General features: G+C 35.9%; 1 protein-coding gene across 6 annotated transcripts in view; it reads left to right on the top strand.

Annotated features, from left to right (window-relative positions):
* Positions 1-23,327, top strand: part of SIPA1L2 (signal induced proliferation associated 1 like 2) — a 126,597-nt gene that overhangs the window by 50,494 nt on the left and 52,776 nt on the right. For 4 of the 6 annotated variants that reach the window (XM_048296858.1, XM_048296854.1, XM_048296855.1 and 1 more), the window contains exons 3-8: positions 1,753-3,456; positions 9,619-9,752; positions 11,123-11,311; positions 16,172-16,346; positions 20,068-20,171; positions 22,738-22,815. In XM_048296858.1, coding sequence (XP_048152815.1) covers positions 1,992-3,456; positions 9,619-9,752; positions 11,123-11,311; positions 16,172-16,346; positions 20,068-20,171; positions 22,738-22,815 — 2,145 coding nt within the window. In that variant the 5' untranslated portion in view covers positions 1,753-1,991. The remainder of the gene's footprint in view (positions 1-1,752; positions 3,457-9,618; positions 9,753-11,122; positions 11,312-16,171; positions 16,347-20,067; positions 20,172-22,737; positions 22,816-23,327) is intronic. The other 2 variants (XM_048296856.1, XM_048296857.1) reach the window with 1 other exon arrangement.

Here is a 23,327-nt window from a genome sequence, read left to right on the forward strand (position 1 = left end):
AGACTCTGGAACAGGTTGCTCAGGGAAGCTGTGGATTCCCCATCCCTGGAAAATGTTCAAGGCCAGGTTGGATGTGGCTCTGAGCAATCTGGTCTGGTGGGTGTCCCTGTCCATGCCAGGGGAGTTGGAAGTAGATGATCTTTAAGGTCCCTTGCAACCCAAACTATTCTATGATTCTTTGACCAATATTTTTTTTTGTGTAGTATTTTCATAAGTCAGTGTTTAAAAATCCTACTTGCCACATTTCAAATGCTTTTTCTCTGAACATGTCAGTTGTTTAAATAATCTTTTGGACTCCTGTAAGGAACCCAAGACTTTGTTTTTAATTGTCTTCATTGGCTGTCAAGGAATTTGTATGGAGTAAAAGTAAGCTGCAGTGATACATTGTTATTGTCAGCAATTTCTACTACCAGTCACATAGAAACCATAGCCATTATGAGAGTGCTGAAGTCTAACTTGTGTTTGTTGCCTCGTTACTGCAGAAGTCTTCTAAAGTTTGCTGCATCAAACACAATTTTTGTTGATTTCTGACAAGCAGAAAGAAATAAGGTGTCATATTTTAATTTATATTATTCCTTTGGCCCTCATCCTTCCTCCCCATCCTCCAAGGAATTTTTATCACATTAAATATAGGAGAAAAAACACTCATCTTCTGAACTCCTCTTACCCCCTCATATCTTCATTGAAATCAAGAGAGAATTTATATTTCAAGCTAATTTAACCTGACTTCTTTTTAGTTTCTGGTAAAGGCATATTATCCTTATTTGCAGCATTTTAAAAGTTCATTATGTTGGCATTTTTGTTTGAGGAATAAAATCTGAAGAAGAAGTGCACAACATTCTGTCTTGTCTCTTGTTTTAGTCTGCTTTTATGAATGGATTAATGGATGGGCTCTGCCTGCAAATGAATCTTCACAGCATGAGTCATGGTCATTCTTAAGACTATTGAAGAGTATTTTATATCCTAACAGTTCCAATTTTGTAATAAAATTGAGGCTTATCAATAGAGCTACTATCTTTTCTTATTTACAGAAGAAAACAGACAGGTTCTTTATCACAATAACTGAGTTAACAGTCTAGTTTGCAACCAGAGGAATATAATATAACAGAAACAACTGTAACTCTTTTACACAGCTAAATAATAGTTTGCACTCCAAAGAAAGGAATGTAAGTAAACCTCCCTTTGGGAAGAGAGGGGGAAGGAAATGAAATACATTAATTCACTGAATTAATCATAGTGGAACAATTACTTTTAAATGTTCTTTTAAATGGGGCAAAACACATTTCTCTGTAGAATGTGCTATCTGCTCCATATATTTTACCTACCAGTCTTGCCCAGCACTCCTGTGCGCATTTACCATTTTCAGGAAATCTTGGAAAAAAACATCTTAGATATTACATAAACAAACCCCAGTGATTAGACAGAGAATAGGCATCTAAGTTGCTGACAGTATTGCAGGGAATGCATAGAGAATTGTCTGTGGCTATTCTGCTTGTGCATGTATTGGGGAGGCCATGAGAGATGCAGGTTCAAGCTGATCACATCCTGTGGAATCACATGAAAAACTGGAACTGTTACATTTGCTGGGTTTTAAGGAGTCCAAGGATAGAAAATGATACAGAGCAAGTCACTTTAGGTCCATCCAGTTTCATGGGGTGTTTTATATATATACAAGCAACAGTGGAAACTTACTGTTATTAACTACAAATATTTTAATACACTTTCTTTTTATTTTTTTTTCCTTATGAACAGATTTAAGAAATTTGTCTGGATTAATACTGAACTGAATGCATCGGAACTGAAGGAAGTGTTTTGAGATTAATCTGACAGAAGTCTTGCAAAAATGGTACACTGAAGTCCCTGCCTGCCCCTGTGGGAAGACTGTGACTGTATTTTTATATTGCAGTTTATTGGCCCATAAAAGACAATGTAATAACAAATGTAACAGTAAATTTATGCAATAGTAGTGGTTCCCCTCCCACTGACTGGATATGAGTGATCAAAGGTCTTTGCAAGAAGATAAGCACAAGGTTAGCAGAACTTCCTCCAAGTTCAGGGAGTCTTCGAGAAGCATGCAATCTGATGATTATTTCGCTAGAAAACTTAAAGCCTTGAACGGTAGCATGGGTCCTCCTGTTTCTTCAAATGCCTCTAGCAAAGCTGAAAATAATCAAACAAATGGTACACCAGCCGTGCCTAAAATGGGTGTTCGAGCAAGGGTATCTGAGTGGCCTCCTAAAAAGGATTGCTCTAAGGAACTGAGTAAAGCTGCGTGGGAAAACAGACCTCCAGCCACTTATGAAGGTGTTGGCTCAGTACTTCCAAATGGACAAAATGACCAAAGCGATGAACAGCAAGAAGAGCTAGAACTGGAATTTACAGAGGGAAAGTATTCAATTGGAGATCTTTTTGTTCATTCACCTCAAAGAGGACTTCATCCCATAAGGCAACGAAGCAACAGTGATGTGACAATAAGTGATATTGATGCTGAAGATGTGTTAGACCAAAATGCTGTTAACCCAAATACTGGAGCAGCTCTTCACAGAGAATATGGCAGTACTTCTTCAATTGATAGACAAGGCTTGTCTGGAGAAAATTTTTTTGCAATGCTGAGAGGATACAGAGTGGAAAATTTTGAACATAAAACCCTTGCTCCTTTTGGATTTTCTGAGTTTTTCCACTGTGATCCCACAGTTTCTCCAAGTCTACATGCTGCTGCACAGATTTCCAGAGGAGAATTTGTCAGGATTTCTGGGCTGGATTATATGGATAGTGCCCTACTTATTGGTCGAGACAGGGAGAAATCTTTCAAGAGGAGACTTAAATCAGAAGCAGTAGAAACATCCCTGTTTAGAAAACTGCGAGCTGTTAAAAGTGAGCACGAAACCTTTAAGTTTTCGTCAGACCTGGATGATAGGCTTGACAGAAACGTTCGTTCTTGGAACTGTCAGAAATGTTTTGCACATTATGATGTTCAGAGCGTTTTGTTTAACATAAATGAAGCAATGGCTACCAGAGTAAATGTAGGAAAAAGAAAAAATATAACTACTGGGGCTTCAGCTGCGTCACAAACTCAGATGCCCGCAGGCCAGACTGGAAACTGTGAATCTCCTTTGGGAAGCAAAGAGGACCTCAATTCAAAAGAGAATTTAGATGCTGATGAGGGTGATGGGAAAAGCAATGATTTAGTATTGAGTTGCCCTTACTTCAGGAATGAAACTGGTGGGGAAGGAGATAGACGGATTGCACTTTCTAGGGCAAATTCAGCATCTTTTTCTTCAGGTGAAAGTTGTTCTTTTGAGTCCTCTCTGAGTTCCCATTGCACAAATGCTGGTGTTTCAGTACTGGAAGTACCAAGAGAAAACCAGTCCATTCACAGAGAGAAAGTGAAGCGTTACATCATAGAGCACATTGATCTTGGAGCATATTATTACCGCAAGTTCTTCTATGGAAAAGGTAAATTTTTCTAAACTGTTCTGACATATCCATGCATTAGATTTAAATTGTTTAGTAAAGATTAGTTTTTGTTTTCCTTCTTCTCTATAGAGAGACTTAGGTATTCCAGAGGATCCTGAAACTCTTTATTAAAATTAAACCTGTTATTTTTGCTCTCTCAGGGCAAAGAAGTGGGTTATGTATGGTTGTGCAATACCTGTGTAAGTTCGTTAAGTGATTTTATGAGAGGTCATATAAAATAGCATGTAAGCTAACTTCTCCAACCCAAACTTTCTTGATCAGCAGGAGAAAAAGATGTCATTTATATCCAGTAAATGCATTGGAAATACTGATACTCAGAGTGGAAATAATTGTTTCCTAAAAGGTGACTCCAAAAGAGAACGTTTTATTATTGAGGCTTCCAACTCTTCTAGATTCGACTGTCTTCAAGTGTGTCTTGAGGCCTTTCATATTGTATGCACATGTACATGCTCCTTAAATAGAGAGCTTCTGATGTTATTTAGTTTTCCAGCTTAAAGAAGGATGTTTTATGCATTTCTCCTAGCCTTATACTCCTTTCTTTTAGGATATGATCAGTCTGCAAAAATGCCAGCATACTCTTATCAGCAGAGTAATTATCTTGGCTTGAATCATCATTCAGATAAACTATTTCCACTCTGTGATCAGCTTTGATAGTTTGCATTCAGTACTGGCTTGTGCAATGAGTATGAAATCCCTGGTTTTGTGGGAGAACCCCAAAATACCTGTCTCTGTCCTTTCTGTATTATGAATTACAGCTTTTATTAAAAGAAAAGGAAAAAAAAGTCTGCTTTTGTTTTTAAAAAACTGTTCCAGACCAATTCTTTTTGTTCTTCTTGAAGTCATACTTCCTCTGCTTTCTAACTATATTTGAACATCAGGAAATAAGCACTGTACTGTTACTCCTTCCTGCTGTAACCCTTTAAAAGGGACTCAAAAGAGGATCCACATCAGTGCTGGGCACAATACAATAGACACTGAGAACATATTAACTGTAAAAAACCTGTATTTAAAAAGCAAGGAAGAGAAGAATTTGGATCTGTGATGGAAGAGGAATACGAAGACCCACAGCTAAGCAAGGAACAGGCAGCAAATCCACAGGTTCAAAATGGATTTCAAGCTGGACAGGTTGTAAAGTATATAAAAAGTGTTGATGAAGTCAGAGTTCAAGAGAATGAGGGGAAACTTGTAACAAAAGGGTGGCATATTTTTTGAGGGGCAGAGAGAAGAAAAGATTGGTACACACGAAAATGAAAGGAAGACTGTCAATAGACAAAGGTGGTGGCAGGATAGGTGGAGGGGGGAGGACAAGAATTGAGCCAAATGAAAGAGAACTTGTTTGTGAAGTGCTTTGATCTTGGATGAGTTACAAATGCTGAAGTGCAGAACACTTCTGTGAAGAAAAACCTTGTCAGAGAAATTATAAAAAGAAAATGCAGATGGATACTCAAAGCCACTTTAAATAATATATTATAAACAAACCTAATGACTTTTCTGGAAAATTGATGTGAATGTAATTAGTTTTAATTAACTTCTGTTCTGAAATAGTATCATAGTTTCTCAGAGTTTTATCCCACCTAGTTTAATACTAGGAAACATGAATTGCAACTAATTGTTCCCTAGGTAGAGTTCTTCAAAAATAAATATGGTGTGATATATTTAATATCCAGTAAAAAATTGCTACCTTCTCACCTTTCCAGTGATATGTAAGCCATGGCCTGTTGTGCATTATCTTTTTATAGAGCTGTAACAGATGTTACGTGAGGGAAATCTGTATTTAATGGCTCTTATGATGCAGCAAGTGAGGGCCAACAAGATAATGAAACAAAAATCTTAATTTTTAACATCTACCATCTTAAGGTTTCATGCACATAAGGAATCTCCACATTAATTTCAATTGAATACAGTTCTCACCTAAGCAAAACTTCTTGTGGGTAGAGGAAATAATCCAGACATTTTGTGTTGGGCACCAACATGTGTTGCTGCTGGCCTGAACTTCCATATAAAAAAAATTGACATTTATGTTCATACTGGGTCTGCGTGATGTTCTTCCATGACAGTGAGCTCTCCTAGCTGATTTTTCATTGATTTGTAGATTTAGTTGTGCAGTTTAATTTTACCAAAATCTTTGCAGGAGGATGAATTAAAACTTTAGCAAACAAAGGTTACTTGTACATACTGCCACAGATTTTCTTTGCCTTTAAGAAAATATATATGAAAAAGAAATAGCTTTCTGAATATTTGATTTTGTTCACAGTCTTATAATTGGCACTTGTCAGCATACCAGTTTTATTTCTGTTTTAAGATGCATGGAAGAAACACCCTGGCATGTGTAGCACTAATTATTCCATTCCCCTTCAAGAAATATGAGATTAGGGATTCAGTGTTTTCTGAAATGAGTTGTAGTTTTATACTGCATATTTATAAGCTTTGTAACTATTGTTAAAATCAAATCCAACACAACTGATATAAAATATGTTATGTTTATTGAATATATCATCTCAGTTTTCAGCTGAGATTTGTAAAAGCTAGAATATATTGTTTTATCTCATGGTTTTGATAATCATTGATTTGTCCTTTTTCCTTTGTGCAATTATCCTCATAATTCCTCGAGACTTGTTTACTATTACCATGCTTTTTATTTGAGGGATGCTTGCAACCATTTAATGTTACTGTGTCTATCTGCTGATATGGGACTGCAAAAATGTCCTAAAAGAAGTGTACAGGCTTAGAAAGCTGTTGGTATTAACTCAGTACTGTACAAGTAAGACCTTTGTGTTTGAAGAAAAATTGACAACTATTCCTCAAAATGAAAAAGTAAAAAATGAAAAATATTGTAACATCCCTCTAGATCTCAGCTAGAAAATAGCACTTATTTTCTTCTTTTCTCCCCGGCTGATTCTTTTAAACCAACATAAATACATTTAAACAAGCTCAATGAGTTTGTACTTTTTGAAATTAAAAAAAAGATGATGCCTTTAATTAAAAATGTTTTCCCCAAATCCCAGAAGATTAGTAGCCATGCTATTCTTCAATTTTCTTCAGCTTCCTTACTTTCCTTTTCTGAAACTGGTTTATCTATTTTATTTTTAATGCATATAAATAGTGTATTTGGTTTTCTGTCTTTCATGTTGTACAAGAAATTAGTAGGTATATTCTGCAGACACTTGCATTATTCTGCTCAATAGTACTGCAGCCAAGAAATCTAGTAACTGTGTAATACCCTTTTCTAGATTTACATCAAAATGGACAGCTCTAGACTTCCAGCTGAGGAGTTTACCTTATGTCAAAGCCTGAATTATGCAGCTGTGGGGAGTTTTATGTTATTGGAAGTGTTTGACCTCTGAACTTCTCTTTCTCTCCTGCTCTCAGTCTTTGTGAACTCCAGTTCCACTTGATAAAATTGCCCATCCAGGCTCAAAGTTTTAATTTAACACTGGGAAGTCCGTAAGGTACATTATTTATCCATGGAGATAGAATGCTCAGACTGGGAAAGGAATGGAGTTGGAGAGCATGAGCAAATAATTTAATGTCTGTGCCTCTTTGATTCCAGGTGTTCCTTCCAAAAAAAGTTGTAATGTGCTGTTGCTCATTTTCCTTCCATTGGGAGATGGATTGTAACCACCTACACACTTCATAGATAGATTTTTGAAAGACTACTGGAAACCTAATTTAAACTTGATTTGAGAAATAAGACTGTCATTTATGTAGAGATGACTTCATTCTTTCTATTAATTCTGAGAGTATGGATAACTTCTTAGTGAAAGGCATTTTGCAAAAAACTTCTTTACTCACGTCTATAAATATGTCATTTCAAAAATGTATCAAACTTGCTCCGAAATGCTAGCAAAATATTTTTTAATCCAGACAATCTCTAAGGGGAAATTAATCAATCAATTGCTATTTAAAATTTGGGATTATGGCATGAATTCAATTGGAAGAAATTTCTGGAGGCCATCCAGTCTATTTCCCACTTTAAAGCTCCCTTTAAATATAGGTTCTGAATAGGTTGCTCAAAACCTGTTTCCTTTTAGCTGTCCCTTTAGCTTTTTTACTGTCTCTAATTCTCCTGGCAACCTGTTTGTGTTGGATTCCCCTCACTGAGAGGCTGCATGTTCTGATGGTTGCATCTTGTTCTTTCACTTTGTACCTTTGAGAAGAGACTGTTTCTCCTTTCTCTACAACCTCCCATCACTCGTGGGATCCAGCAGCTTTTTCCTCCTTTAATCTGCTCTTCTCCAGCTGCAAAAGCCCATTTCTTTTAGCCTTTCCTCATCTTTTATGTTCTCCAGCCCTCTAATTGTCTTCATAGTTGTCTGTTGGCCTTGTCCCACTCTGTCCAAAACTGGACGCTGCTTCTTACATGGCCTCAAAAGTACCAACCAGAAAGGCATAGTGTTCTCCTGAGCTGCCGGAATACTCTTGGCCAGAGTGTGATTGCCCTTCCTCTCTGCTGGGAGGTTCTGCTGGCTGCTGGGCAGCCTGTGCTCACAGGGTACCCAGTGCTTTTCCCCAGAGATGCTCCTGAGACAGTTGGTCCCCAGACTGTGCTGTTGTATGAGCTTGTTCTGTTCTACATGCAGCTCTGTGTTGGTCTTCATAAGGCTTTTTCAGTCCATTTTCTTGGATTGTAAAAACGGGAGTTTGTTTTAAAGTGTCAGGTTGAAAACTTCAGATGGTTTAGGATTTGCTTCACATGAAGCTCACCTGTGACAGCTCAGCAGTAGCTGCCTCCAGGGGAAGGGGAGAGTGGGAGGTGAAGCACAGACACCCTACAGCTGTAGAACTCTGCTTGTGTGGCTTTGCCCTTGCCTGCTTTGTTAAAAGTGCAAGGATTATGCATTTCCATGTCTGCCCCGGGCACATATTCCTGATTTTTCAAAAGCCTGCTGGTTATTCCCCTTCACCTGGTACACCCATCTGCAGTCCTAACCTCCAATACATGAACAATATATTCTCTTTGAGCTTGGTCACGGACATCAACTTGGGGATGCACTCCATTCCATCATTTAGATAATGTAAAACCCTATTAAACAGTAACAGCTCCACTATCAAATGCTGATAAACATTTTAGTAACTGGCCACTAATTGTAATTTGTATTACTGATCACAGTCCATTAAGGCCAACTGTCTAGCCAGTTTCCATCCACCTTGTAATTTGCATGTCCAAAGCATGTCTTTTCAGTTTAGCTACACAGATACACTATGGGAGACTGTGTGAAAAGCATTACTAAAGTACAAGTGGGTGACATTCATTGCTCCTTCCTCATCCGTAAAGCCAGTCACATCACTGTAGAAAACAACTGGATTGGTCATGCATGATTTGCATTTTTTAAGTCTGTGCAGGCAGTTTCCAAGCATCTATTTGTCCTTCATATGCCTGGAAATGTCTTCCATGAGAATTTGTTCCTTAATCTCCCTGGGAACTAAGATTTATGGTGACTGTTCTATGGCTTCCCAGACTCTCTTGCTCCTTTTTAAAGGTGACTGTAACTACTCACTATGAACTTTTAAAGGTGGTAAACAGGAGCCTCAACATGGGTCCTGTTTGGTCACAATGATTTGAGTATGTCTGGTCTCCCTAAATGGTCTCTAATGTGATCTTTCTCTTCAGTTGATAGTGCTTTACTCTCCCAGACTGGACCAGTTGGCTCAAGGATGAATTTAACTATTCATCAGACATTGAAGAGTTACTAGACTCAGTTTTCCCTTGTTGAGGCTGAGTTGCTGCTTTGAATGGAAAGGCGTGAATAAGAATAAGAATAAGAATAAATCTTATTTGTTCAAAGACTCTTAGCTTTTATTCAAGATTATATGTAGATACAGTTTCTCCAAACTAGTTTCATACAGCATCAAGCAAAAAGATTAATTTCATTGTAAAAAAAGGAAAAGAAAATTTCATAGTAGCAGCAGTTGCAGTAATTTGAGTGACCACTCCTCTCATCAAAATTAGCATTTTGTGATTTATGTACTCATTGTACAGTTCAGAAGATCATAAGGTGTTGTATTCACAGACCTCATTGTTCAATTAAAAATAATAGTTTTTCTTGCTGCAGAAATTTTTTTTTTTAGGTTTGATGAACATTTTCTAGGAGACTCATACTTTACTATTCTCTTATCTCTTCATTCATTCCTGTGCAAAAGAGCATCAGAACTACTTTGGAATAGATGAAAATCTTGGACCTGTAGCAGTCAGCATCCGGAGGGAAAAGGTTGAAGATGCTAAGGAGAAAGAAGGATCTCAGTTCAACTATCGTATAGTTTTCAGGACAAGTGAGGTAATGTTCATTCAGTAATTCTGCAAAGGAATGGGAAAGTTGACTGAGAGCTTAGGATACTCATTTTTTGTCTGTGGGTACGTTGCTAACTTTGAAAGAAAATCTGTTAATGGAAAAGGTTGTTTCCTGTACCATTAGTAAATGTTGTTGCTCCTGAACAAAGTTTTCCTTTTCTGTACCACATAAATTTTTTGTCTTTTTGAGTGAGCACCCAAAAGGTAAGTTGGCTGAAGAGAACTGCAAGGTGCAAGCAAGGCTAGAGATCTTTAACATAGTTAAAGATAAGTGTGGATCAGGCTGCTTGATATTATGTTTCTAATGATAGAAATAAAAGATTAAGAAATGTAGGGATAAAGGGAGCTGTAAAGTATGAAAACTAGTGTAATGACATTTGTATTTTTTTGTTTTGTTTCAAAATACTTTCTCAGAAGCTTTTTTTGTGAGATGTTTCTATGTACTTCTACATGCATGATTTGCAGAAGGAATACTAATATATTCATAAAATAATGGTTTTATTTGAATGAAGAATTTGCTTGTGGTTGTTGTGTGCGAAGTCTCATAACTTCTATTTTAAGCAATTTAATATCTCTTGGTAACTAATTTCTTTGTCACAGCAACTACCTTAGATTTGTATGAAAACACACAGTGTTATTATTGCAGCAAACAACGGTAAATTTTTGGAATCCTTAGGACTATTGGTTTTTATTTTGATTAGGATAAAGAGATGTGTTAACTAGACCTCCTGATATCACTGGACTCTTGTGCTTTTGCAAACAGATGTAAAAACAGGTACAGATAGATAGATAGATTTTTTTTTTCCAGTCCAGGGTTTTTTAATAGCCAGAAAAGCGGTGGCCATGTATGTATGTGTGGAGAGGTGATCCAGGTGACTCAGTTCTAAGAAATTACTCTCTTTTTGTTAAATCAAATGAAGATAAAGCAGCATGGATTAAATAATAGGTGAATGGGTTGAGTGAAAGTTCAATTAGCTATAGCTTATCTCGTGTCCAGCCTCACATTTGACTACTGTGTTTGCTAGGGTAGTATGCAAAAATAACTAGTTTTAGTTTTCCTTGTGTCTTTAACACTTTTCCCTCCCCCAAAAAAGGAATATTCTTAGTAATTGGAATAAATTGATAACATGCTTCATGAATTTCTTTAAGCAAAAAATGTATTTGTCACTTAGACAGTGAAAGCTTATCTGGTCTTTAAAAGTTACTTAGTAATGTGTCTACAGGTTAAAAAAAATAAATAGGGATTTTTTCTTTCCATTTCTTTTTTCCATGCTTTTGCTGAAACCTGAGGTTTTTATCTGTAGGGTGTAGAGTATTAGAGCTAAAAATGTTTTGTGTGTTTTACCTTTACTGCAGCTAACGACACTTAGAGGAGCAATTTTAGAAGATGCTATACCATCCACTGCTCGTCATGGCACGGCAAGAGGTCTGCCTCTCAAAGAGGTGCTGGAGTATGTAATACCAGAGCTGAGCATTCAGTGCCTGAGACAGGCTTCCAACTCACCCAAAGTACCTGAGCAACTGCTTAAACTGGATGAACAAGGGGTATGTAGCACATGGCCTTTCTTTAAAGACTATTCCTTAGATAAATAGACGAAAAAATTATTAAATATTTTGCAGACAGTGCTAATTAACATGGATCTGTAATGCAAACTGTTGACTTTCTTGGTTTTAGAGAAACTGGTCTGTTTTCACTGACAAAATAAGGCTTGCTTTTCTAAGCAAATTCTTCTTAAAATGCATTTCAGCTGAAGGAAATAAATATTGGCCTATGGAGATTGTCTTTCAATGGCTGAGTGAGAGAAGGATTATTAAGTTTTAACATCAGTAAGAAGGGATTTTCACAATCTGTATTTGCACGTTAATGTGTACAAATGTTGAATGCAAATGAAAATACATCTAACACTTCATTAATATTTTGTATGGATAAGGAGGAAAAAGCATGTTGTGTCTTAAGCCTCTGCATCTAAAATTTATGGTTATTTTTTACAATACCGTTTGATGATTAACTTGCTGTATTCTTACTAGAATAGAATAATTCTGTGTTCATACAACTGACGCTGTGATTGAGACTAATGAATTAACTACATGGCAATGAAGTACTTGTATGGCTTACATTTTGAGATAAAATGGTGAGGTTTATTAGGTTCAATAAAAGTGTATCTGCTTCATTCAAAGCTAGTAGTTAAATTTATAGTTTCTGAATACTTTGTGAAGGACAGGCTTATGATGGGTTTTAAATCATAGTTTTAAAAAAAGTGTTCATTTGAACTGAAGATTTTACTTCCTAGGTGAAAGTCAGTATATATCTGTTGAAGTCCAATCCAATGATTGAATCAGTTGATTATGATGGTGCTATTATCAATGTTTTCTTGCTAACTCAGTTTCAAATGTAGTGATGGTATTTAACATTGGTGGCGTCCGCCAGAGTTCTTCTGTCCTTCCTTATGCCTGTAATGATTGCTCAAAACAAAGTACATGTAGTCAGAGGAACAGAATTGGCTTTATTTGGATGGATTATTAAACTAGTTTTTGTATGTTAATTTTAGCACTTTTGCTCACACCGGTCTTTGAGGAGGACTTTTAATTAAAAATTAATTTTGCCAAATGTTGTTATTTTCTTCTGCATTTGTCAGTTTTTTGGGTAAAACCATACAGGGAATTCAGAAGCACTGAATTCTGAATCCAAGGGTTCCTAATGTGCTCTTGCTCTCTGCTGTTTGACCTTCAGAGAGAGTTAGGTTAATTTAGTAAATAATATTCACTCTGAGGGTCAGTATGTTCAAGGCAGTATTGAATATGACTGTGTTTGACCTGATCTGAATATTTCCCAAACTCACTAACAGTATTTCCCAAAAATTGGAAATGGAGATTATCCACTGAACTGACCGAAATGATTCTTTAATCATCAGGTCTTCATTTTGAGAAACAGCAATATATAGCACTTCCTTTTATTTTGTGTGATCAGTTCTGAAAATTCAGTGCTATTATTAAATGGGCTGTCACCTGACAAAATGTAATATTAATATATCGTATGTACTGCTTATTGCAAGGTAATTACTTGAACATAGAAAGCTGTGCAAAGAACTGGAATGAGATCCATTCTTGTTTTTAATCCTCTTAGGTACTTAATGCTTTCAGTCTATTAATCAAGTAAATACAAAAAGAGTTATGCTTGGCAACTGAAGGTGATGACTGGTGGAAATACCATGAATTTAAAAGATATGAATTATGATCTAGAAGATTAGTACTGTCACCAGAGTGACAGTAGAATTTTGTCTAACAGAGTTTAAATGTTTTCATAGTTCCGTAGCCAACTGAAGACTACTTTGATGTTTTGATTTAATTTTCTACCTGTTTGATAATTTTTCTGTGAAATCTAATATGGATTATGGAGGAAAAATGTGGCTAAATTTTGTCTCTAAAAATGACAGTGGAAACTAGATGTAAATTGGATGGTTGACCTAATTTTAATATATGAAGAACTTACCTTTTCCCAATTTATTCTGCCATACTATGCTGATCATTAAATTTGGCTGTAAATTTGCAAGAAAATTCAACTGTTTATCTGCTACTGTTGTTTTTTTAACCTTTCTCCAACTTCCCCCTAGTTTCCCTTTGTAATTTCTGCTAATGGTTTTTTATTGTATATGCTTTTTGGTTCCCCTCACATCCCCCTAGGGATGTTCACTTCTCTCTAAGCTATAGGATGAAGTTTAAAAAAGACCAAAGAAATTAAGATTGGTTGCAGTGATATTTAGTGGCTACTGTGTGTCTAATCTCTTGATACTCTTTTACAGAAAAAAAATCTAAAATCTTCACATGATGAAAGTCAACAAGTTGTTGTTACATGATAAATAATCTGTGCAAAAAGTTGACAAGATGCCAAGATTCAGTAGTGAAGGATTCTGACAAGAACACAATCCTTTTGAGTCAGGAAGACTGCTATGCACCTTCAATATGTATCACATACCCAAGTAGCTAAATGGGTTTAGAAGTTATTTTGTGATGTCACGTTATTAAATTGTTCTCAGTGTAAAATATAACTGAACGTAAAATTTCTGTTTTGGAAATAATGAAATCAGAACCATGTCTGCAATTATTTACTTTAAAAGATTTGAATAAGCATGTGCTACCATTTCAAAACCGGCAAACTTTATCAGTTTTAAATATTCTGATAGTTCTTCATGCCAGTTGAACGTATGACATAAGAAGATCCTCCCAAAGCTCATTGAGTTATTTCTTTTTTAGGCATTGACATTCTAAATGTACCTTGATCTCTGCTTCTGCACAGCCACCATGATCTTGGCTGAGAGTTCTTTTACTCAGGTCTTCTAACTTCATAGTTGTGAAGGGTTCTAGCACAGGGGTAGGAGGTTCAGATTACTGCAAATGAGCTTGCAGCTCGTATAGCAATAGTGGTATTGACAGAATTGACTTCGTACACAATTGTGTAGCATTTACGGCGCTTGTCTGTCCATGAAGTCAAATCCCAGGATTAATTCATGTCTTGGGCTGGTGAGTTTCACATCCTCCTTTTCAAATACCTTTTACCTCAATGTTTAAACTATGAGGTGTTAGATTGTTTAAGATAGATGTATACTTCACTCCTGTTTGGAATATTATTGATATTCATGAACAAATGCAGGAATGACTGGTGTCCACAGAATAAAGAAGTGTGACTAGACTGAATGTTTTGCCCAGGTGCCTCTTTACTCCTAGTCCTTGTTCCTATTGTTGGTGGCTCAATTTAGCATTTAATTTCTCTACTTGTCAATTCTGGTGTGAAGTCAAGGAAATCAACTTAAATCCCCTGTGGCTGAAGTTAAACTATTTGACACAGGGTTGGTGTAGAGGTGGCAGGATGGTCACCATCATTTTAAGTCTCTGCTGGGATATGTCAAGTAACAGTGCTGTTTCCTATAATCTAATGTTTATATGATCAGTTATCTTGCAGTTTCCTCCATGAATAGTTCATGCTATTTTACTGCTGAATAAAAGGCACCAGTGTGCAATCTGGAACCTTTTGTTAAATACCTAACTCTCCTTAAAATGGGGTCAAGCAAGGAAGCACTCTGGATGGGGATAACATCTAATGCCAGTCAAAAGGAAATGACGGGAGCAAGCCAGTATCTTAACCCTGCCCTGCTCTACGGTTCATTGGTCTGACTCAGGCAGCTCCTACAGTGCATCCAAAACCCAGAACCCCGCTTTATCTCAGATGGTCATCCCTCTCATTCCACATCAAACTTTGGCACAGCTTCTAGCTCTTCTGTGTTCTAGGCTGGCCAGGTGAAACCTTATTCCTCATTCCTGTCCTTACGAAGCCTGTCCTTTGCTCCTGACAGCTCTCTGGTCAGCGGCATTCTGCCAGAGCAGGTTCCACAAGGGCTCATCCCTACACAAAGCAGTTATCTCCTTACGACTAAGGGGAAGCAGACTGTTGTTGTCACCTTTGCTCTAACAGAAGTACATACAGCCTGTGCATAACATGCATTTTGGACACTAATCCTGAGGTTTGATCAAGAGAGGTCTACAGCCAGAGAGTTGATTTGAGTCATGAATATAGATAAATCTCTGAAGGGAATCTGGTGTGACTGATGGTCTCTGTCAGTTTGTGAAGCTCTAGAAGGTGTCAGTTAAGAATAATGAGACTAATCCATTCACGTGGAGGTTTCCTCTTTGGCAGCTTAAGTGTGCATAAAAGCTAAGAAGACAACAGTCTGCTCAAGGAGTAATGATATCTCCTTATACCTAATGCTTTATAGTTTTTGTACTTTATTTTTGAATAGATGTGATTTATCTGTTTAATGTTCCGTAACTGAGAATCTGTTTAACAAAACTATTTGACTGCAATCTGATTTCTTGCTTTAAGTATACTTTTGAAAATGGGAAATAGTTTTTAATGGTGCATGATTTTATGAGGAAGGCAAAAGATTACATATAATAGAAATTACTTTTCTGAGGGCTTTTTTTAACTGAACTACAGTGAACTTTAAAGGGTAAAAATGAGGGATGATAAACTCACCTTCTTCTAAATTTGAGAAAAAAGACCAATATACAAATATTGTCAATTCAATTTTTCATACTGTAGCATGAAGTAGAGTGTGCTTTTATAGTTAACAAAGTGAGAAGTCTTTGTACTGCTTTTATCTGTGTTTGAATAGTGCAAATCCAGTTTTCTTTCTAGAGTTGGAGGGTGTTTTTTGTGGGGTTTTTTTGGTTGGTTTTTTTCTGTGCTGACTAAATTTCCCAAATCAGAACACTTATTTTTTCACTTTCAGATGCCTTCTCTCAGAGGTTATAACAGTGTTATATTTTAATTGTTAATATTTGTTCTAATACTGACTTTCCTTTGCTTCTGTAAATTTTCCTTTTCTTTTTTTATTCAATTTTTAATTTCAGCTGAGTTTTCAACATAAGATTGGTATCCTTTACTGCAAAGCGGGCCAAAGCACAGAAGAAGAAATGTATAACAACGAGATGGCAGGACCAGCTTTTGAAGAGTTCCTTGACCTACTGGGCCAGAGAGTACGGCTAAAAGGATTCAGTAAATACAGGGCTCAGCTAGATAATAAAAGTAAGTTATGTTTCAAGCTATGGGAGAAAGGGTAATTATCCAGCTGATCTTCTAATTGTGTTATCTTTTCATGCTCTTGACTGTGGGTTTTGATTAGTAAGATTATATGGTAAATTAGGAAGATGAGGCATATGGTAAGAGCATGTATCAAACCTTTTCTGAAAGGTCATTTAGTTTTTCTGTGGCATTAGTAGAACTGAAAGTCAAAGCAACTTATTTCATTTGTTTGCATTTAGTTAAAATCATACTATGTGAGTAATATTTCCCCAGGTACACTTTAACATCTTGTTCTTTAAAAGCCAATAAAAATATATGTAGTTCAAAATATGGAGTAGTTTTCCTTATTTCAGCTAAACTTTCATCCTTACTTTTACCCAACACACATATTTATGTTTGTATTTGAGGAGCAGTCATGTTTTCTACTTTCTCACACATGCACAGTAAGCGTGTCATCATTCATCAGCTGATAATTATTCATCTACCTCAGTGCTGTGTTCATACTGCCATTTCTCCAGGTCTTTCAGTTTCCCTTAGTGCAGTAGTATAAAAATTTAATTGTATTGGTTGGGTTTTGTAGCAAAAATAGGAACTGAAGCATTTGTGTTAAAAAAAGTCAGTGATATGTTAACATGCTTCTTTATTAGCAATGTTTTCACTGCCCTTAAATTTAACTTAACTCATTCTTAGTATAATGATGTTTTAACAAGATTTTGACAGCTGATCATATGAGCCATGATCTAAGGGTATCTTGTTATTCATTTACTTCATTTTGTCATATTGTCAAGCTGTCTAAGTACCACATTTATTTCCAATCATGTTACTGCCTTTTGCTTAAATCCATGCTTGTTTCACTTTATTAATTCAGGATTTTAGAGACTATTGCATCCTATTTCAGAACAGAATGATAACAAACCATTTTTCAAATTAATTTGTAGAAATACATATTAACCTGCTGTGGATGTCAGACTTCTGGAATGAATTGATAAATAGGGGTGAAAAATTGAAAAGCGTAGGGGGCGTTTGGGTTTTCCATCTTTTCCCCCAATCAGAGCATGACTGAATTCCACCTAGTAAGTTGTACATATGAAAATAAATGCTGGTCTGTCAGGAAATTCAGTTTCTGTATTTGCTGTGCTTCAGTATGAATTTACATTGCTGATTAGCATTGTGTATGTATCAGTCAGTAACATGATTTTAATGTTTGATGAAGTCTGTGTGCCATTAACTATATTGTCCTGTCATAGTATGTTCTCATAGTTTGCAACAGGCAGAATGGAATTAAGAGTTCAAACCAAAATAGTCTTCAGTATTATATTAACTGTGAAGTACTGACCTAAGGATCTATTGTTTTTAAATGTAATGATGCAACAAGTATTACTGTGTGTCATATTTAGACTTAGATAATATATTATTCAGACTGCCTGCAGGTTCAGAAGAGTGGAATAATTTAGACTCTGTGAGCTATATTTTTGGCAGCCACTATGTTTCAGTAATAAATCTTGCTTAGTTCTCATAGGAGTCAAATTTATTAAGTTTTCATATTCTCAAATGCTTGACTAACTGTGGGGTTTTTCTCTAAAAAGTTTTTTTAAAATTTGTTTATTTAATATTTGGATAATTAATTGGTCCATTTCTCATGTAATAAAGTAGCATATTGTGATGGGTTGACCTGTCTGAAAAATAAGCCCCCACCTCTTGTGTGCTCACTCACCCACCAGTTTGGGAGTTGAGATTAAGAGAGTTTGATGAGCGATGGGAAGAAAGGAAAACAAACCACCCCCAAAAAAACTCCCAAACAAACAAAAACTCTCAAACAAACAAAAAAACCCCAAACAACAAAAACCCACAACCCACCCCTACATCAATCAGCCAACAATACAAGTGATGCCGAAGGCAGTGACGTGCCACCTCCCATTAGCTGACTGATGCCCAGCCAGTCTCTGAGTGACAGGTACCATGACAAAGCTCTCCCTGCCCCAGTTTTCCTGCAGAACATGACTTTATAGGGTATGGGATGTGTTTCTAGTCAATTTGATAGGCTGTCCTGGCTGTCTCCTTCCAAACTCTTGGCCACCCCAGCACAGCTGCCAGGGTAGGGGACAGTGTGAGGGGCAGAGAAGCCCTGATGCTGTGTGAGCACTGTTAAGGCACAGCTAAAACATTGGTGTGTTACCAACACTGCTTTGATCACACGGGGAAAACACAGCACCATATGGGGTGCTGTGGAGAATTTTAGCTGCATCCAAGCCACACCCAGTGCAAATGTCAAGAGCATATGGAATATATTAACTATAAACTCTTTTCTGCCCTTCTGCGGTGCAGTTTTAGTGCCATGCAATTCCAAACCCCAAGATAAAGAAATAAGAAAATTAAATGAAACTTTACCAATTCAATACTATATAATTTGTTTAGTATATGTTTTAAAACATATCAATCTACTAGAAATGAGAAAAAAAAAGTATTATTATTGGAACATATTTTGTCTTTCTATCTCTTCAAAACTTTCTAAAATGCCACTGAAAGGTTGAAATGGAATTAGATTTTCAGCTAAGATTTTGAAATAGAAGAGTGCAATAAGATTCCCTTTTTAAAGCAATATTTAAGTAACAAACTTCAGTGGAAATTATGCTTTCTATTTCTTGTGCAGCTGTAATATCTGTTACATAGATATTAATAAATAAAGTTAATTTAATCTCATACAGACATAACCGATGCACCCAGTTATTATATGAATGTGCTCCTAATTGTATACACACAAATATTTTTAGATTTAGGACTGCAGATAAAGAAGTGTGTATTTATATACTCTTATATACTTTTAACTGGAGAATTAGCATGGCTAATTGATTCCTTTTTGGAATATAGCTACTGTTTAAAACAAAGCAAAACCCCAAAACCTTAAACAGTGTGTTAAAGAGTGTACTGGAGAATGTTTATTGGTGCAGATAACATAAAATTATCTTAAAAAATAAGTGAACATGGAAAAAGAGAAGAAAAATTGGTAGTTGTCTTGACTCAGTAGGGTTTCCAATAGATATAAATCTTAAACTTTTTAGAAGTTCATTGTACTTACTTAAATAGTCTGTACAAATTGAAGAAAAGGAATAAAAAAGATTAACTTAAAACTACAGTGTGAAACTCATTTACTGTAAACATCACAAAATGCTAACTATTAATAAACTTTCTAAACAAAAGAAATAAAATATTAATTTATATCATATATGAAATGTATTTTAATAATTTTCCAATATATGTATTATGCACATGTTTTATGTTTTAAAAATGTCTGATCTGCAACATGTGTTTTAATGTTGGATTTGAAATAGCCAGTTCATTTTTGGTAAAGTATGGGCTTAGTCAGTTGTCTTTATTAATGTTTAAATAATGAAAACACATATTATATAAAACATCACACAATTAGCTAAGTGTTTGGGGTTTTCATGCTATGCCAATATATTCAAAATTAGTTTATTTAGGTCTCAGAGACAGTAAACTCTTTGGGTTTTTTTCTGCAGGACCCCTCTATGTCATAATATGAAACTGAAGAGTAGATTTCTAGCTGATGGAAACATTTTTGTTCAATTGAAAAAAAAGATATAAATTGTTTAAATAGATTTAAATCATAGCATGCTCTTTTAGGACACTGCTCTTTAGCAGTGTCCTAAAAAGTAGTACAAATGTTCTAATTTACTGACCTTCTTGCAATTAAATTAAATTTCAGCTGATTCAACAGGAACTCATTCCCTCTATACTACCTACAAAGATTATGAATTAATGTTTCATGTATCAACAATGCTACCATACATGCCCAGTAACAGGCAACAGGTATGTTTTTTTAGCTTTTCATTGTAATTTTACATCAGAAATGTTTGACATTGAGTGTTGGGTTTTTTTAATAGTATTGGTTGAAAACTGAATTGTTTTAAAAGAAGTATGACTCAATTATATTTTTTCTTCTTGAAATATTGTAAGACATTAGAAATCTTGTAGGATTTTTATTCTATATAATTCAGGAACTTATCCCATGTACCCTATTTCATTATATTATTAAAGGGCAATATTGCCTCTGGTGGATGAGTTATTTTCAGTTTGGACTGAATTCACATCTAATGTATGTTTTAAACATTGAATGGAATGAATCTTGAAAATAATCTTGTGGCTAAAATATGCATGTAATAAGGTTTTTAAAACTATTCCACTTAATCCTTGTATTCCAGATACTGAAATGTTTATTAATGTGTGAGCTTAGTAATAAGTTTTAACTGTATGCTTCAAGATATCTGTGAAAACAGAAAACTGCAGTGTATTTTTCTTATTTCTAGAGAATTCTCTTTGCTTATATAATAATTCAGAATGTCTTCAAAGCATTAAGGATGGCTAAAAACCAGCACAGCATCCAACGTGTGCAGTGCACCAGTAAGGTTACTCTGTCTTGCCTGTCTAAGATATTTCTTGTGACTTAATTAAAACATACAAGCACATTTGGTATAATATATCAGTATTAATGCTTAAAAGAAAGCAGTGGAAGAGCTCATAGATTAGACTGATGGTAGTTTGTAACTTTCTGTGCTGCTACTCTGTGTTCTTCCAGGTATGCAGAAGTAAGTGTTGATTTATTTAGTTAGTTTTGCAATATTCTCACCCTGCCATGCAAGTTACAATAATTTCAGCCGTTGTGGAAGGTTATCATAAAATAAGGATGCTATCTCACTTTGGTTTTGAACAGCACATGAAAGGTGCTTACTGATTGACTGTTGAACCATATGGGAGTTGTATCTTTCGTGTCTATCCTTCGTGTCTATCCTATCAATAGATCTTGTGTGAGGGAAAAGAGATGAGTCAAGGCAGCAAGAAAAAGATAAAAGAAAAGTATTGAAATTATTCAGAAGGGATAAATAAAAATAAAAATGGAAGAAAGTATATAATATATTTATGTATTTTAAATAATCAGTGCATAAAGCTCTGACCAGTTTGAAAAGCTGTTTCAAGTGAAGAGTTAAGACATTACACTTAGGATTTGGTTTAAAGATGTGGTTTAAAGAAACTAAATTAGGAATCAAAAGACAAACTTTTCACCATATGAATAATACAAAGTTTAGATGACTCACTTCTTAAAATGTGTGGCTTTCAGGAGACAGAATGTTCAGCTACATCAGACACTCAACTGTGACATAGCTAGTAATCTAGGGATTGGATCTTCATCACTGATTTCAGATTGTTCTGCTTCTCTAAACTTTCAGTTGCACCTTATTACAAAACAGGATTAATTTAGTAAACACACTAGGAGTTGTTCTGTCTGTAATCAGTCATAACAATTTTTGACTGGAAAGTTCACGTAAATAGGGAAAACTGTACCCTATTAAGAAGATATAATACACTGAATGAGCTTGCCTTAAAAGAATAAAAATAATATTTTCATAGCAAATCACAGGCACTGACAGTAAATATGGCCTTACTTGGAGTTTATTACTTCTGTTGTCTTTCGTGAATTTTCCTTGTTTGTGAGAACAGGACATCCTCTTGCCATGATCCATTAATTTTCATCGTTTTTTGCTGTTTGTCAGCTTCACTGCTGTGTTGCTCAGCCACCCCCTATTATTGTCCTTTCACTTCTTCCTGTGCCTTCCTTCCATTCTTGTCATTTCCTTATGTGTCTTCCTTTATAGTCAGGTGCTGATTCTTGTGTACAGCAAAACCTTTCAATTTTAACTCCATGGTTTTCCCTAGCAACAAACACTCCTTTCCACAGTGTTTTAGTAAGTTCTCATCATTGTCCCTTTAACAGATTCAATATTTAGCAGAAGCACTATGTTGTTATTCATGGCTTTCTTGGGATCAAAATAATGTGGCAGTTTTCCAAGTTCAAGCTGTATGCCTATCTGAAGACCCACCACATTATTTTTCAGGTGATGAGATCTATCAGCGTTTGCACAGCATGTACACTGTCTTAATGAAACGTGACGAGTGCACCTAAATTACCAGAATTTAGCCAGCCTTAATGTGCAAAACAGATCTATAATAACTGTTTATTTTTTTTTTTCTCTTACTGTTTAGTTCCAAAATACATAATGAAGTCTCTTCAGGGTTTGGCTCACTGCATACCCAAGTGAGGGGAAGTTAGAGGCTACGGTAATTTTCCCTTTAGGTTATGTTAGGAATGAAGCTCCCCATTCAATACTTATTTTCTGCTAGCATATTATGTATGTACTGGCTGAGGTTGTTGCATCCTTTCCCTATGTCCCTTGTTTGGTAATGACTGGGCAAGGTATTCAGCCACTCCTCATAATGTACAACAGTAACCTTCAATGAGCAAGCACTGAGCATTGCTTGTGTTCCAAAGACCTGTGAGCCAAAAATAGGCCGCGCCAGAACTGTTTGTTGCTTCTTCCAGGATATAACTACGCCCTGCTTGGTCCCTGATCAGGACATCCCTCTAGTTTTAGAACCAGCAGGAGATCCAAAGAGCAAGGTAATTTTTATTTTGGCTGCAACATAGGCTGGGAACTTTGAAGTCAGCTGCTCCTCCCCTAGGACAGAGAAGACTACCACCCCTGGTGTGGCCAGTTCCTTTTCCTTTATTGGCCTTTTCTTCAAAGCAGTTCAAGGCTTTCCCCTTTAAACTTTACCTTTGCAGTGTCCCTTTCCAAATCATTCCCTTGCAAGTTACCCATTCACACATTTGCAGTCTGCTTGTGTACACGTGGTCAGACCTGATTAATCCAAATCAGTTCAAATAATCAGTTTTCACCTGGTTTTATGAAAACTTATAAATGAAACAGATATGCAATAATGAAATAAGCTTGTTGCATTTAAACTGCTGTTAAAATAGTTGGGTAACAAGACCTACGGTTATACCGAACTCAGTTTAACCAGACCTGTCGAAAGATCTTTTGCCATTCATTTCTGGTTTTGGTACTGGCTAAGAACACAAATTGAAAATAAAACTTTTGGAAGCACTTATTTTAGAAATGTACTAAAATA

The sequence above is a fragment of the Corvus hawaiiensis genome, chromosome 3 (genome assembly GCF_020740725.1).
Source record: "Corvus hawaiiensis isolate bCorHaw1 chromosome 3, bCorHaw1.pri.cur, whole genome shotgun sequence".
Lineage (NCBI taxonomy): Eukaryota > Metazoa > Chordata > Aves > Passeriformes > Corvidae > Corvus > Corvus hawaiiensis.